The 15,076-nt window shown below is 41.7% G+C and overlaps 1 protein-coding gene across 2 annotated transcripts in view; it reads left to right on the top strand.

Annotated features, from left to right (window-relative positions):
- CMIP (c-Maf inducing protein) overlaps positions 1 to 15,076 on the top strand; it is a 134,841-nt gene that overhangs the window by 67,615 nt on the left and 52,150 nt on the right. For both annotated transcript variants that reach the window (XM_030512358.1, XM_030512357.1), the window contains exon 2: positions 5,017 to 5,142. In XM_030512358.1, coding sequence (XP_030368218.1) covers positions 5,017 to 5,142 — 126 coding nt within the window. The remainder of the gene's footprint in view (positions 1 to 5,016; positions 5,143 to 15,076) is intronic.

Raw genomic sequence — 15,076 nt, 5'->3', positions numbered from 1 at the left:
CAGTGTTGTTCCAAGGAAGCTCAGAAATTCCTTTGTGCAGCTTTGGAGCAGAGTTGGGTGTCTCCCTGCTATTAGTCTTTCAGCCTGTTTTCTTATCACATCAATCTCTGGGAGATTAACATTGACATTAAACTCTTTCAAGTCATTCTGACAAGTGTGCGTGGCAGTAAATTCTTCCATATCAAGAGTGAGACAAATTGTGCTGCGCTGCGTATTATGGCGTAGTAGTACTAATTGTTTAACTTGATAAATGTTGCCTGATAGGTTATGTAGTTAATGAACAAAGATGTTAATTGCCCTTATCTGAACTAGCTATGTTTGCAGGGACGTTGTCTGGAGCCATGGATGTCTCCTAACAGAGATTTATTTGAAATTGCCCATTGTTTTCAGCAGTTTCAGAGTCCATTACCCTTCAGTGTGCTGACTGAATAGTCTCCACCCCCATCAAAGTTTTGAGACCAATCAGCTCTTCCTACGTGTTATTCATCAGGACTGAATCTTATTTGGGTATGGAAAACTTGTATGTAATACAATATGCTCATCATCCTGGGCTACAGCAGCATGGCTCATTCTTAAGAGCAGCCCAGAAAGAAAGAAGCACCTGACAGTAGAAGAGCAAGGGTCTGGAATAGCCCCATTTCCCCCCACCATCTGGAGTATTTAATTGGGAAAATCATTCTTCATTGTTGCTGTGTTTGTGGGAGTTGTCAGTCTAAATATGTTTTAATGCAAATAACCATCTCTATTTGTAGAATCCATCTTTTCTAGACACTTTCTTTGGAAAATATGCAGCTGAAGATTTAGTGCATTATTATATGAGTAAGTGCATACAAGCCCCGTATTAACAATAGACATCATGTTTATTCTTTCCCTTTTAGAATTTCCCATGAAAACAAGTGGGCAGATTTTTGCATTATTGAGTAGTCTGCTGCTGCTGACTTTTTCCCAGAAACACTAAGAGAAAACTATCCTTTCGTGTGAGCCTACATGTTCTTGAAGTTTTGGGAGCACTGGATTCCCCTAAGATTTGATTTATAGTAGGTTTTGGTTTGTGGCTATTCTGGTACAAAGTTGTTTCAAAGCTGTATGATTAATAAATCTTTAAGGAACTGAAAAAAGACGAAGTTCTCACTGAGGTTAAAACATACCTGATTTCCCAACGGAGAAGTTGCATGTTTCGTTAGGAGGCTAAAGGCTAATGTGAGGAGAAAAATGTTTCCTTGACTTAGGGTTTTTGTTTGTTGTAATAAATTTCATTTTCATTTATAAGTCTCTTACAGTCTTCCAGAACATGTTCAACAGCAAACAGCCAGAAGTTAAAACTGCAACTGTAAATCTGTAAGCTGACATATGTAGATACTCTAGCCAAAGTTTCCAAAGTCAGGATTAATTTTGTAGAGTGAATGAGAAAAGTGCATTATCTTGCTTCTTTTGATAAATCTCAGACTTTGCCAAGAAATATAAATATCCTTTCGAAAATGACAGCTGTAAAAATAAGAATTATTATTTTTTTAAATAAAGGCATTTTCAAGAGAACTTGATGTATAGCTGCTGAAAGATGCAGTGGCTTTAGACTGTCTCATATCATTAATTAGACTGAAATATTCAGCTCCTCACTGATTACTCCCTCCCAACTGCTGCCCCCTAATTTATGTTAACATACTAGTTTCTGGTTCACATTAGAAATGAGGCCGAAGGAGCTAAAGGAATCTGTCAAAAGATGTAGGGGGGCTCCCTGATGTACCTGGTGCCACAGCCAGGCAAATACTTGTGTGGGCAGAGGAAAGTGTGTGCATGGAGGTGGGAATGCTGCTTAAGACTAGTATTGATGCCAGATGCTTCGTGGTGACCCACTGAGCATCTGTCTCATTTTCGGTGTTCTCAAATCTCTGAATCCACATTTCTGGTCTTGTGTGTTGTTTTAATTTGAATTTCCCATGGAGCTACCTGGGGGTCAGGATGAAGCTTTGGGGGGGGCGAGGGTGGTGGTGTGTGTGCGAGCAGGACCAGGAGGAATATGAGAATGTCCAGCACTTGCCTGCTTATTTATCAACCACAATGATTCACCGTGAGCTACGTTTGCATACCTGAATGTCAAAATAGCCTGTGTTTTAAGAGGAACCAGTGACTCAGGCTGTGGTTTTACCTCAGGCCACTTCCTGATGAACGGCTGAACTGTGCTTGGTCTTGAGAAAACACAACTGGGGAACACTGCTCTGTCCTGCCTCTGTGTGTGTGCAGGAACTAGGGAAAGGACACCATTGTGTGGGGCTGACCTTCACCTCCTTGGTGCCGTGGTCTCTCTGTGAGGACCACCATGGCTTTGTGATGACCGGGAAGCCTCAGGTCTGAGGGCAGCTGTTTCAGCTCTGTACAGCTCTGGTGTGGGAGTGTGGTTGTCAGTGTTTGACAGCATCTAGAGGAGGAGCTTTCAAGGAGCTCCACGCAGTGATAAATCACTTTGCTTTAGACTCTTGACTGCAAAATAAGAGGTGAAGCTGCCTGTAGCTGGTGTTTTCAGAATTGAAAATACTTCACTTCCTAGAACACGGTATTTTTAAGGAAAACAGAAGCATTGCATATGACGGTGCTTATAGGAATTAAAGTAGATTTGAGCTATTCGTTTTTGGAATAAGGTAGCAAACAACTGTATTAAAGCTTTGCGCATGTTATGGCTAGATAGAAGGTATGGAAGTGGAATCGTACGAATGTCGTATAAACTACCTCATTGGCACAATGGTTTCAATTGGAGAGATGAACCACCTGCATAATTCCATGTAGTCTTCCCACCCTTTGCTAACTGCAGAACTCCGTTTCTCCGTTCTCCTTAATGAAAAGGACTGTCCTCTGAGAAGAGGTTTTATGCCTGGGATGAAATAACTTGTGTATGGCTGTGATTGAACTGGATCAGTTGTCTTTAATGCTGTTTAAATGGATGGTTTAAGGTATAGAAGAGGCTTCTCTTGGGAACAGATTCTGTGAGAATTTTTCAAATCCTCTTTGAAGTTAATGGAGGGTATTAAGGGCAGTCAGCACCTTAAGAGAGAAATTTAAATTGCTTTGATTCATTTCATTTCATATTTGCGTTGGCTGGTTCTGGATTTCTCCCTTCTCCAGTCTTTCAGAGCATGTTTTTGATAACTTTTCCTCCCAAGCATACTAGATTTTATGCTGGCTATTTTCATATTTTTCCCTGAGTGTTATAATGCTGATTACCGAAGGATCTTGGGCCTTTGGCTTCCTGTGAAAACGAGATAATTACTCTCCAGTAGGCAATGCATGACGTACAGTATCAGCGTTAAGCCACTGGGATTCCAGTCACTAGTGTAGAACAATATTGTGGGTAAATGAATAAGCAGAAGTTTATCATACTTCCTGCATAACAAGGTTTTCGTTAAAGAGACAGTGAAAATTGTTTTCAGTGAGGGCTAGTGTGGAATAAACACTACCACTACAAACATTACTGAGAAAGATCTTAAAGTTCAGTTCCCTGCCTTGCTGGGTTTTCTTGCTGAAAAAAACAACTGACTTTTTGCAGCAGCAAAGGTGGATGACAGGGCCTTCATTGCATTTTGGCAGATGACGTTATGGCCTTATGAACATGTATGAAGCGTATAACTTCAAAGTACGATTCCCAGATGCACCACCTACTTAACTTATGGAAGAAAGCCGTACCAATTAGAAGTAGAGATGTTCCAAATGCAATTTGCTTATTTCACACTCGCCCCCAGGAATCCTGTGTTGTGATTTTAAGAGTTGGCCCTGTTTGACCCTGAAATAGATGTGGTTTCTCCCTTGCCTTCTTTATTTCAAGGCTGTCAGTTAAAAATAACTAATGTATTGGGCACAGTGGGAGTAAGTTTGAGAAGTTTTAAGTTATATGTAAACTAGTAATAGTGAGAAAATAATTCATAAACGTAATGAGCTCTATTCTCTTGCAAGTCATGTCCAATGCAAAGGGTTTCCACGTGGTGGGATTAATCATTTTTGTAAGAGAAGAGTTTCTCTGCCATAGCAATACTGATGAGTTTGCTTACGCTGTAGCAAAGCGAAATAAATTATGTCTTTGAGGACCTCTGGTAAATACTCAAGTTACTTAAACAACATGAAGACTTGCATAAAGTATGGTGTGCGTATGCATACTCAATAGATACACAGCTATATCTCTGTGTATTTACTTACGTTTATGACATAAGTTTACATGTGTTTGTGTACATAAGTTTATGTTTCAGCTTGTCTCGGAGATAGTTGTACTTCTGTAATGCGTAAGAATTTAGGGGGTACTAATAAAGGGAGTACTAATAAAGAGTTTCAGGTTTAAGTTTGTTTCCTTGCTACTACCAATTTATGTTGTACATGTGATTGCAAAGTTACTTATTTATCTTTTAATTGTGACTTTCACTTTAAACTGGGCATCAGCATCTGTGCAGGAAAACAGTACTTACATATAGGCTGAGATGAGGAGGTTGGTTGCTCTATGTTTGCTTGAGTCCAAAAGCTGAAACTTGAATCTTTGGGGCCCCAAGAACCACTGTCAAATGTAGCAGTCTAGATCTTGATGATGTGCTTGGTCAACCTTGAAGCCAGGGAAAAGAACAAGTGGAATAAAACTACTTTAATATAGTACACTGCTGTTCTGTCTGTGTGACTGAGTTGCTTCTTCATGCACTGATAGCACGTGCATGGCCAGACCCCTTCATGCTTAGTTCAACTTGAAATTAGGTTCCATTGATTTTGGGTCCAGAGCAAATGCAGTTTGACATTTTCGTATTACAGGACCTCGGTCTAACCTGGTTTTGTTGTTGTGTGAGTGATCTTAACACTTGAATGAGTTGGATGAAGGCGGATGGATGGATCTGTCCGTTGAATGGCCTGCACAGGAATTTTGCTTTCCAATTAGATATCTTGGAGATATTTTCAACACCAAGAATAACTTTGATAGTGCTGTTCTTACTTTGAAATTGTGAAACTTCTGATGACTGAGCATTTTTCCCCCTCTCTTCTGCTTTCTTGCAGCCAGCTGGGTACATGGAAAACTCCATTTCCTACAGTGCTATTGAAGACGTTCAACCGCTGTCCTGGGAGAATGCCCCTAAGTACTGTTTACAGCTCACAATCCCAGGGGGTACTGTCTTATTGCAGGTACAGTAAACATTAAAGTACAATTTTCTTTCTCTCTGACTATGAATCTCCTTCTGTTTGCTATGCATGAAATCTTAATTAAATGGACTCAGAAAAGGCAGAGAACTCAGTGCTGTCAAATTTATCTAACCACCAGAAAATTTGCTCAGGGTGATAAGTCTGAAACTCTTCATGTTGTTTGACAGTCAGAATGGAAATTTTGGGCCACAGTGATTAAATCTTCTTACTAATTTTGTGCATCAAAATAATACTCTGTGGAAAGGCACATTGATGCAGGTCTGGAACAATTGTATTTTTGCATATAGTCCTATTACTGCACGAAACAAGTTCAAAATGTCATCCTTCAATTCGTATATGAAACCCATAACTTGCACTGATACTGACAGGCATCTTTTTAAAAAAAAGTATCTGATCTTCACTAGAAGATTTCAGTACATTGGCATGGATGTCTACATATGCTAGTTCTCTAAGTGTTGTTTTCAAACAGAACGCACTGTGTTTATGTTATTCCAGATTTCCTCATCCACTTGTAAGGCTGTGTATGGTTCCTTAGGTCACTGCAAGTTTTAGAGGCAGAAAAGCACTCCACAGCACTGAGCTTTGGAACTGCTTTCAAGTAGGAAAAGTAAAGGAACTGAAAACCCAGCTGCAGTGCCCCCAAAGAACTTTGAACAGTCATTACGTAGGCTGAGCTGACTCCAACTTAACTCTTACCATAGTTCTTCACATTGTTTCAAAGACAATTTTACCTGTTACTCTTTGGGAATTTACTTTTTCACTTGAATATACAGCCATGACTATTGCAGGTAAGACTGTCGAGAGACTGGGTGAGCAACTTCTGCAGAAAACATGAAGGAAAGATCAGTTTAAACTGTGGATAACACATGACAAATCAAAAAGCATATTTTTTTCTTGAAAAGGTGTGATATGAATCACTTCAAAGGATTGATCATAACAGAGCTTGTGTATTTGGGTGTGTACACTCACACATTGACTGTACCACTTTTGCACAAAATGTAGTCCAGCAGGTAAAAAGATGGGAACATACTGAATGATACACTAGTGACTGCAATGACCGTATCTGCTGGCTCCTCTGTCCAAGAAAGTCACGGCACACATTGAACTGATCAGTGATACACAGTCCAGCACTTCATCATTTCTTGGTGGTGAATTGTTTGATGGAGCCCCTGTAGGGCCACAAAGTGTGTGACACCATCTGTATCTAGAGAGGATTTAGTTAAAGCTCTTCTGAAGTGTTTTTCTTCATAATCTGCAGATCATGAGGAAAATAACCCAAGTGGGTGCTGTTCAGTAACTCAAGGCTAGGTGCCAAGCTAGTCTGTGTTTTCTATGCTATAGACTTCTGTAGAGACATGGAACAGCAAAGTTGGCTCTGAGTTGGGAAGCCGATATGACTAACACTTAAGTTGTGCTAATATTAGGTCCATCTCTCCTTTGCTTTCGTTTCAGACAGGCTGATGGGTCTCTCCATACACAGAGCTGTTTAGCAGCAGCCCAGTCAACACAATACTTGACTTCAGCACTTCACATGGATCCTGTGCCTGGGGTTTGGGATGGTTTTGGAATGTCATAAAGATATCGTGAGGTTTTGATGATTTTCAGCATAGCAAATACACTTTCACTCTGAAATACTTAGAGGTGTACATGGAAACATTGACAGCCACATCCTTTGTGAATGTTTCTGGAGTTCCCCTTCATTTTCTTCACTGGTGTAATCCTGGGGTTTTGCAGCCCTGTAAAAGGATGCTGCAGCCATTCCCCATTCTAATCCAAAAATGGTGCAGTAAAGTATGTTTGGGATGACATGAGAACATCTAATTTTCCTCATCTGTAGGTGGCATTTGTGTGTCTTTCCACATGTCCTTGAAGCACAGGCATGTGCCTCATTGCACATGGAGCCATACATACACACCTCTGCTTGGTGCCTATAGAATTTCTGTGGCTCAAAATGGCTTACCAATTTTAAGCATTACTGGGGAGGTGTAGGGAGTCTGAATTTCAGACAGGCTGCTGCAAGTCCACCTAAGTCCTACTTCTGTGGTTTGAAAAGCCTTTACTGTGTGTGACATCGGGGAAGGCAGGAAGATGAGCCATGGTTTCCCAACAGCTAGATTGCAGTCCTCATTATTGATGAAATCTTCTTTCCCTATCCATTAATTGAATTAATTAGAAACTCATTTGTCAAGTTGATGGATGATTTTGATATTTTTCTTGTGATAATTCTTACTGTTTTTTCTATAGATTTCCTTAGTGGCTAGCATTTATGTCTGTTTCAACAGCTAGAGCAGTTAGACCTGTCTTTACAAATACCCTTTCTAAGTCTTTATTCTGTAGTCTCTGGTAGCTGCCTTTATGGGCCTGCTTAGTAGGAAACAAGATAAAAGTTGGAACCCACAGCTCCCTGCTGAGTTTAAAGGAAATTGGTAGGGTGTGCGGACTTTAATCCGGAGCAGCCTGACATTTGTTTCTTTAAATAAAACCCAGCAAACGGAACACACAAATAATTACATTTGTGAGAAAGTAACATCTTAGCGTGGATGCTTTGGTATTTTCTTGGAAAAGATCCGTGTCTTTATGTAACCTCACAGGACTGGAGAAAGAAGTGGAGTGAGCTGGGCTTCTGTTATGTTTATTGCTGACTGGCCAAGCAGACTAGATCAGGTTACATTAGACCTCTATGGGAATTTCAGCATGATTGAAAATACAGACTTTGAAAGTGTTTTTAGTATGATTTGGTCTTTGGTAGTGTCTCGATTCATCAAATGTGGTCAGATTAAGGGAATATAAAAATAGTTTTCCCTTATGCAGTTGTAGTGCGTATTCAAAAATCCAAACCAGTACTAAAAGTTATGTTTAGTATACTTAAGAGATCAAGATCCAAAAAACTGGATTTACCAAGTAGTTAAGCTGAATTTCTCTAGTATGTGTGACAGAGTCTAGGCATCCAAAAGACGTGTTCACTGAGGAGCTGGGAAACGGTGGTGCTGACAAATTACTGCTTGCATACTTCAGTTATTTCCAGTATTCCAAAAGACTGCAATATGTTTATGGGAAATTGGGACTTCCGATCTTTTACAAAGTCATTCTGCCCTGCTAGTTGGAGCAGCGGCATTCTCTGATGTAATGTCCAACTCTGGTATGAGGAAGTGTATGATAGTGGAACAAGTCGAACTAGTCCAAAACACGTACTGTTTCTGAAGTGCACTTTTGGTGGAATCTGTTTGTTTTGTTTATTTGTTTGTTTGTTCCCAAGGACTTGATCTAAGTGAAGTTCAGATATAGAAAAATGTTTAAATGAACTGTTTTGACTTCCCCCCAATTTATTTAATATTTCTGGTTAATTTCAGTTTCATATTATGACATATGTTTTGCACATGCTGTATCGTAAATTCTTTAATACTAGAGGATACTGTTGACATAGTTTGACATCTACGGAACTTATAGGCCAATCAGCCAGACCATGGTGCCAGGGAAAGTTTTGGAGCAAATCATCTTGAGTGCTATCATGTGGCATGTGCAGGACAGCAATGTGACCATGCCTAGTCAGCATGGGTTTATAAAAGGCAGGTCCTGCTTGACTAACCTGATCTCATTCTATGACAAGGTGACCAGCTTAGTAGACGAGAGAAAGGCTTTGGATGTTGTCTATGTAGACTTCAGTAAAGCCTTTGACACCATTTCGCAAATCATTCTCCTGGAGAAACTGGCTGCACATGGCTTGGATGAGCGTGCTGTTCACTGGGTAAAACCTGGCTGGGTGGCTGAGGCCAAAGCGTGGTGGTGAATGGAGTTAAATCTAGTTGGTTGCTGATCACAACTGGCGTTGCCCAGGGCTCAGTACTGGGGCCAGTTCTGTTTAAAAACTTGATCAATGATCTGGATGAGGAGATCAAATTGGGTCATAGCAACTCCATGAAATGCTCCAGGCTTAGGGAAGAGTGTCTGGAAAGCTGCTTGGTGGGAAAGGACCTGGGGATGCTGATTGATGGAGCTGAACATGAGCAGCTTGTGCCCAGGCAGCCAAGAAGGACAACAGCATCCTGACCTATATCAGCAATAGTGTGGCAACAGGGCCAGGGCAGTGATTGTCTCCCCTATACTGGGCACTGGTGAGGCTGCACCTCGAATCCTGTGTTCAGTTCTGGGCCCCTCACTACATTGAGGTGCTGGAGCGGGTCAGAGGAGGGCAGTGGAGCTAGTGAAGGTTCTGGAGCACAAGTGTGATGAGGAACGGCTGAGGCACCTTGGGGGGTTTAGTATGGAGAGGAGAAGGCTCAGGGAGGACCTTATTGCTCTCTACATCTACCTGAAAGGAGGATGTAGCGAGATGGGGTCAGTCTCTTCTACCAAGTAACAAATGATAGATTAAAAGGAGATGGCCCCAGGTTGTGCCAGGGGAGGTTTAGATTGGATACTAGGAATAACTCCTTCACGGGAAGTGTTGTCAAGCGTTGGAATAGGCTCCTCAGGAAAGTGGTTGAGTCACCATCCCTGGAGGTACTTAGAAGACCTGTAGATGTGCCGCTCAGGGACATGGTTTAGTGGACTTGGAGGTGTTATGTTAACAGTTGGACCTGCTGATACTAAAGGTCTTTTCCAACTTTAATGATTCTATGATTCCATGATTCTATGACAAATGCCACAAGAGTCCATGTTCAAGTTCTCATTCCCCCTGTCTGCTGTCACCAAGGTCTATTTCTGGCTCATTACTGCACGGTAATGAGTCAGAGAAGGAAGAGTGCCATTACCTTTCCTTACATCATCCTGATGTCCTCCCATAGCAATACTGACCCATGCCAACCTATTTTAACACATGAAATCTGACAAGCAGCACCGGAGGTGATGCAGCTCCTCCTAGGAAATCGGATCATGATCAACAGGATGTGTCTACCTGGGTTTCAGAGGAGAATTTGGTTCTCATGCAGCAACAGCTTAATCTGGGCTGGGATTGCATCGAAAAGGCATCTTTGTGCCTGTGCTTCCCACTCAGTGTTTGTTGTTATAGCACAATTGTTTGAGCACAGGCGTGTTTTACCAGCTGGTGTTTGAGGATGCTCATTGTCCCTTTTGGGAGCCATGGACAGTCAGTTTTTGGGGATTCAGGGACAGTTTTCTAGGCATGCTAGAGACTTGTGTTTCCTTTCCTCCTGCCAAATGAGATGTTCCCTGGTACTTCTGATGTGAGGCAGTCAACTCTCACAGGGTGTTTTTTCTCTTCCCTACAATTGGAATAGCAGGTGTGAAAAAAGGTGTTGCTGAAGCTGGCTTGTAGGCCACAAGCTCTTAGGCCAGGAAACAGGAGCTAAATTTAGCCTTTGAAGAAGTGTGTTAGCTCTTTAGTAATAGCTGGGCTGAACTTCTGCTCTTCTGCCTTCCGTTTGTAAAGCGCAGTGTTGATTATGGTATTGGGTGGATGATTATGGAGAGGATGCTGCTACTGATAGGGAAATAATTGGAATAACCTTTTGAAAGACATTGGGAAAAACTTCAGAGTATCATTTTGCAACCTGCTTAGCACCAAATGTAGGGGAATCCCAGGCAAAAGGCTTTGGTGCCTCAGGCATGACAGTACTGCCTGCTTTCCCATGGTGTCCTTTCTTTTGGACGAGTCCTAAATGCCTCGAAGCCACCACTTCCATCCGTATGGCTAGCGTTGCTTTATTCATTTCTTGGCAATCAAGTGTAGTCAGAAGGAAAAATAAACAGAGCAGGAAGCCTTGACAAGCACAACAGTCACACGTTCAGCTCGGTGCTTGAGCACACTGTTTTTGCCAGGGAGTCCCCACAGTAAATGTTTCCACTGGGATTTTTAGTAACGTTTTATTTCAGTCTCTTTGGAGAAACCTGGCTTTTGTTGTAACTGCAAGTCCAGCCGATGTTGCCGGTATGGAGAGATCATGCCAGAACCAGAATCCAGCAGAGAAGGGGAATATTTTCAGGAGGAAAATAGCATTTCTAGCAATTACCAGCAGCTCTCTCTGTACCTTGAGTTAAGTCAGTAGAGTGGCAGATTTCACAGGCTTGCCTGTGTTGTGGAGGTGCAACTGGGGTTTGCATCAGCAATATAAAGGTTTTGTAGTCTGCATGAAGCAGCAGTGTATGTTCCATGGGAGTTTGACTTCCTGCAGCCCTGAGCTGCTCTGCTATTCGTGTGTCTGATGATAAATTGGTTCAGAGAAGCTTGCAATATTTTGTGGGTCCCAGTAATGAATATCAGCTGGAGGAAAGCATAACAAAACCCTATCCCACTGACCAGAAAGCAAGCGAGGGAGAGAAACATAGAATGAAAACAGGAAGAGTTAAAAACAAAACAAAATCTGGATCATCAAATCCCATTTATTGCCACATCTTTTCAGATGGCGAAAGCCTTTGGAAGGGTATGTGTGAAGGACGCTGTTGTAAGGAAAAATCTGGGAACTTTTTGCTGCGTGGACAAGCCTGTTCTTGTATTCTTCTGAGTAACACACATGCCGGTAAAAAGGGATACTGTAGCACTAACTTACTGTTAAAGGAACTTGGTAGCATGGCATGTGTGGTGGAAATGACAAGTTTTCTGCTGATGCTTGCTGCTGTAGAAGTATTATTACCAGTGGAGCTGTGAGTATATTAGCTTAAGGTCTTCACCGTCATTTCTGAAGTGGTTGGTTTCTTGCAGAGTTTCAAGTGTTCTGTTTCTCAGCAGCGTGCAGGTTCCTATTTTGCCTCCTCCTTGCCTGGGTGGAAATCACTGCAGGGGCTGTAATGCTGGCATGAAACAAAGTGTTCAGTTTCCTACTTATGTGAACAAGAAGAAAATCTGCTTTTAAAAAGTTTGCTGCTTTTTAATGAAGAAGTGTATTTGTACTTGTTGACTAAGAAATGAAGTAGTTTGGGTGCAGAGAAAAATACTTCCCCTTTTTGAGCAGAGATGTAAATTTACTCATGTTGACCAAAGCTCTGCATATGCTGACATTTAATCTTTTGCACAGTTTCGCTCCTCTGAGCAGTCTTTTTGAAGCTGATTAAATTAATCCTATGAGTAAACTTGGTACTGGAGCTGATCCCAGGTGGCTTTTCCTTTCTAACTGAACGTTTACACCCCAAAAATCAGACTATAAAATCAATCCTTCAAAACACAATTCCAGGAAAAAAGGGTATTGCCTACAGTAGTAAAGGTACTACTTTCTTAAAGTAAATATTCTTCCTCATTAGAATAATAATAAATAAGCTACAAGTAATCTGGATCTTCTTGCACTTCTAAGAGTTTTACTGCCACATTTTCCTGTTTTCTAAAGTACTTTCCTACAGCATTGTCATTGTGCAAAAGAAACCAGAGGCCTTATTGTGCAAGAAGCTCCTATCAGTTTGGACTGGGTGCCACCCACAACTGTGCTAAAGCCACTGCATTTGAGAATGAAATTCTTAGCAGAATTGGGGCCTGAACAAACAGACAGAAGGCCCAAATTATTATTTTACATAGATACGCTATAAAATCTCCATAGTGATTCATGTCTATCTCATTGACTATTTGTAGTAACAAGAGGTAAAACATTTCCAGGTTGAATCTTTTTTTAAGTTAAGTTGAAAAGGTAGCAGTAAGATCAGTGGTGTAGAACTGGATGCACTGTGTGGGCAAGGCTGAGAGTAAGAACAACTTTCCCTATGCGGTCAGAATCCCTAAGGAAAGCCTGTTTTGAAGTCTTTTGTGTCTCATTTTCTCCTTTTTATTTTACCCTAGGGCTGAATAAATATAGTAGGCTATGCCCTCAGTTGGAGTACAAAAATGTAGGTGTTAGTTACTAGGAAGTGATGACTTCAGTGCAGAAGTGCTGGGCTCCAGGAGTGCACATCAGATAAGATTGTAAATGTGTATGTGCAGCCCCTATAAATGAATTGTAGTTTCCTCCTCTGTTTTACACTGTGGTGCTCATTGCTCCAAGAAAATTCTATGCACAATAACCTGTATGCTTGAATAAGTCAGTGTGTGCAGAGGTGGCTATCAGCTGGACAGCTGTCTGGATGAGCACTGACAAGAGCCTGATGGCTCTTCTGTCATCCTGGCATGCTGTGAAGCTCACGGCTCTTTGGGTAAGAAAGAAATACTCCCTGTGGTCCCTTTCTCAGTGTAAGCCCTAACAAGAGGAGGGAGGAACAAGGGATGCTGTGCAAGGGTGAGCTCCTCGTTATCCTCTGCAAAAGATGCAGCATTTCCTGCCCATCGCTGTGGTTTTGCAGCGTGCTGGAATCGGTCAGGCGGAAGGGTGCACTAGAAGGATTAGTCTCTGCTGCCTGAGAGAAGTGAGTAATGACGATGTCAGAGAGGTCCATCCAGATAATAGTGGTTGGGTTAAATGTGTTCAGTCTATCTGTAGTGAACAGTGTGGAAAGAATGCTGGTGAAATGACGCCAAGCACCTCGGACTGTTGAGTTCTGATCATTAATAGAAGTGTGGGGATTCCCTAAAGGTTTGGTTTTCTACTTCTGTGTTTGCTTTGTCGTCTTTGTCTTCGTTTTCATTGGAAGTGGTCTTGAATGACAGCCCACATTCTGAGGGCTTCTAGTTTGAGAGTGCTTCAAACTCCTACCTAGAGAAGCAGGTTTGCTTGATCACTTCTTGCCTATGATAGCTAACGCTATATGTAGACAGTGCTTGGTCCCACACCTCAAACCTGGGCACTTTGCTAATTTTCCTTTTTAAATGCTTTTCATACGTTGCTGCTGTCAAGCAAAACAAGTCTTTCCTCTGCTGGTTTTGGTTTTGCCTTTTATAGGACTCTTTGTTTCTTTTCTTGTCCGGACTACTTGTGGTTCTACCTCTGCCTGATGCTGCTGTCCTCATTAAAGTTTCTTGTCATCAGTTTATGTAAGGCTCCAGTTTGTTGCACAATTAGTCTAAACTTAGTGGTTTTTAATTATTTGTAGTAGTCTTACAATCTGTAGCTACTGACATCCCAGAATCATAGAATCATAGAATGGTTTGGGTTGGAAAGGACCTTAAGATCATGCAGTTCCAACCCCCCTGCCATGGGCAGGGACACCTCACACTAGACTGTGGCACCCAAGGCTCCGTCCAACCTGGCCTTGAACACTGCCAGGGATGGAGCATTCACCACTTCTCTGGGCGCTCTGTGCCGGTGCCTCACCACTCTTGGCAGTAAAGAACTTCTTTCTTGTATCTAACCTGAACTTCCCCTGTTTAAGTTTGAACCCATCACCCCTTGTCCTATTGCTACAGTCCCTGATGAAGAGTCCCTCTCCAGCATCCTTGTAGTCCCCTTCAGACACTGGAAGCTGCTCTGAGGTCTCCATGTAGCTTCTCTTCTCCAGGCTGAACAGCCCCAACTCTCTCAGCCTGTCTTCATACGGGAGGTGCTCCAGCCCCTGATAATCCTCGTGGCCGCCTCTGGACTTGCTCCAAGAACTCCATGTCCTTCTTATGTTGAGGACACCACACCTGCACACAGTGCTACAAGTGGGGTCTCAGAGAAGTAGGAGAATAATGAACAGTTCTGAACAGTTCCAATTTAGGGTTTTTAGGTTTTGCTCTTACTTTAGACTTCAGTGCGTTTTTGGTTCAAGTAGTGTAATGGTCAGACCAGGGACTAAATCAGAGGGACATTTTGCCTGTTCGAGACAAGTACTTCATCTTCCTAGAATAGTTTGGATTTCATCAATTTAAATAGCAATATCTTAATTTGCATAGGTCATATATACTCAATCTGCACATGGGTATTTTTCAAGGAATTAATGGATCTGTAAATTGCACTATTATTAATGCTATTTCTTTGTATATATATTCAAGCCTACAAAAGCTTTCAGTTTTACTTATTCTTTAAAGGGCTTTGAGGCTAGCATTTGAAATGAAGGGTTTTTTGTTTCCTTCCATGAAACAATTTTCTCAAAATAAAAAAAGGAAAACAATTCAATTTCAAAT

The sequence above is a fragment of the Strigops habroptila genome, chromosome Z, assembly GCF_004027225.2.
Source record: "Strigops habroptila isolate Jane chromosome Z, bStrHab1.2.pri, whole genome shotgun sequence".
Taxonomy (NCBI): Eukaryota; Metazoa; Chordata; class Aves; order Psittaciformes; family Psittacidae; genus Strigops; species Strigops habroptila.
The sequence above is the reverse complement of the archived record's forward strand: the minus strand, read 5'-3'. Positions and strand labels throughout refer to the sequence as shown.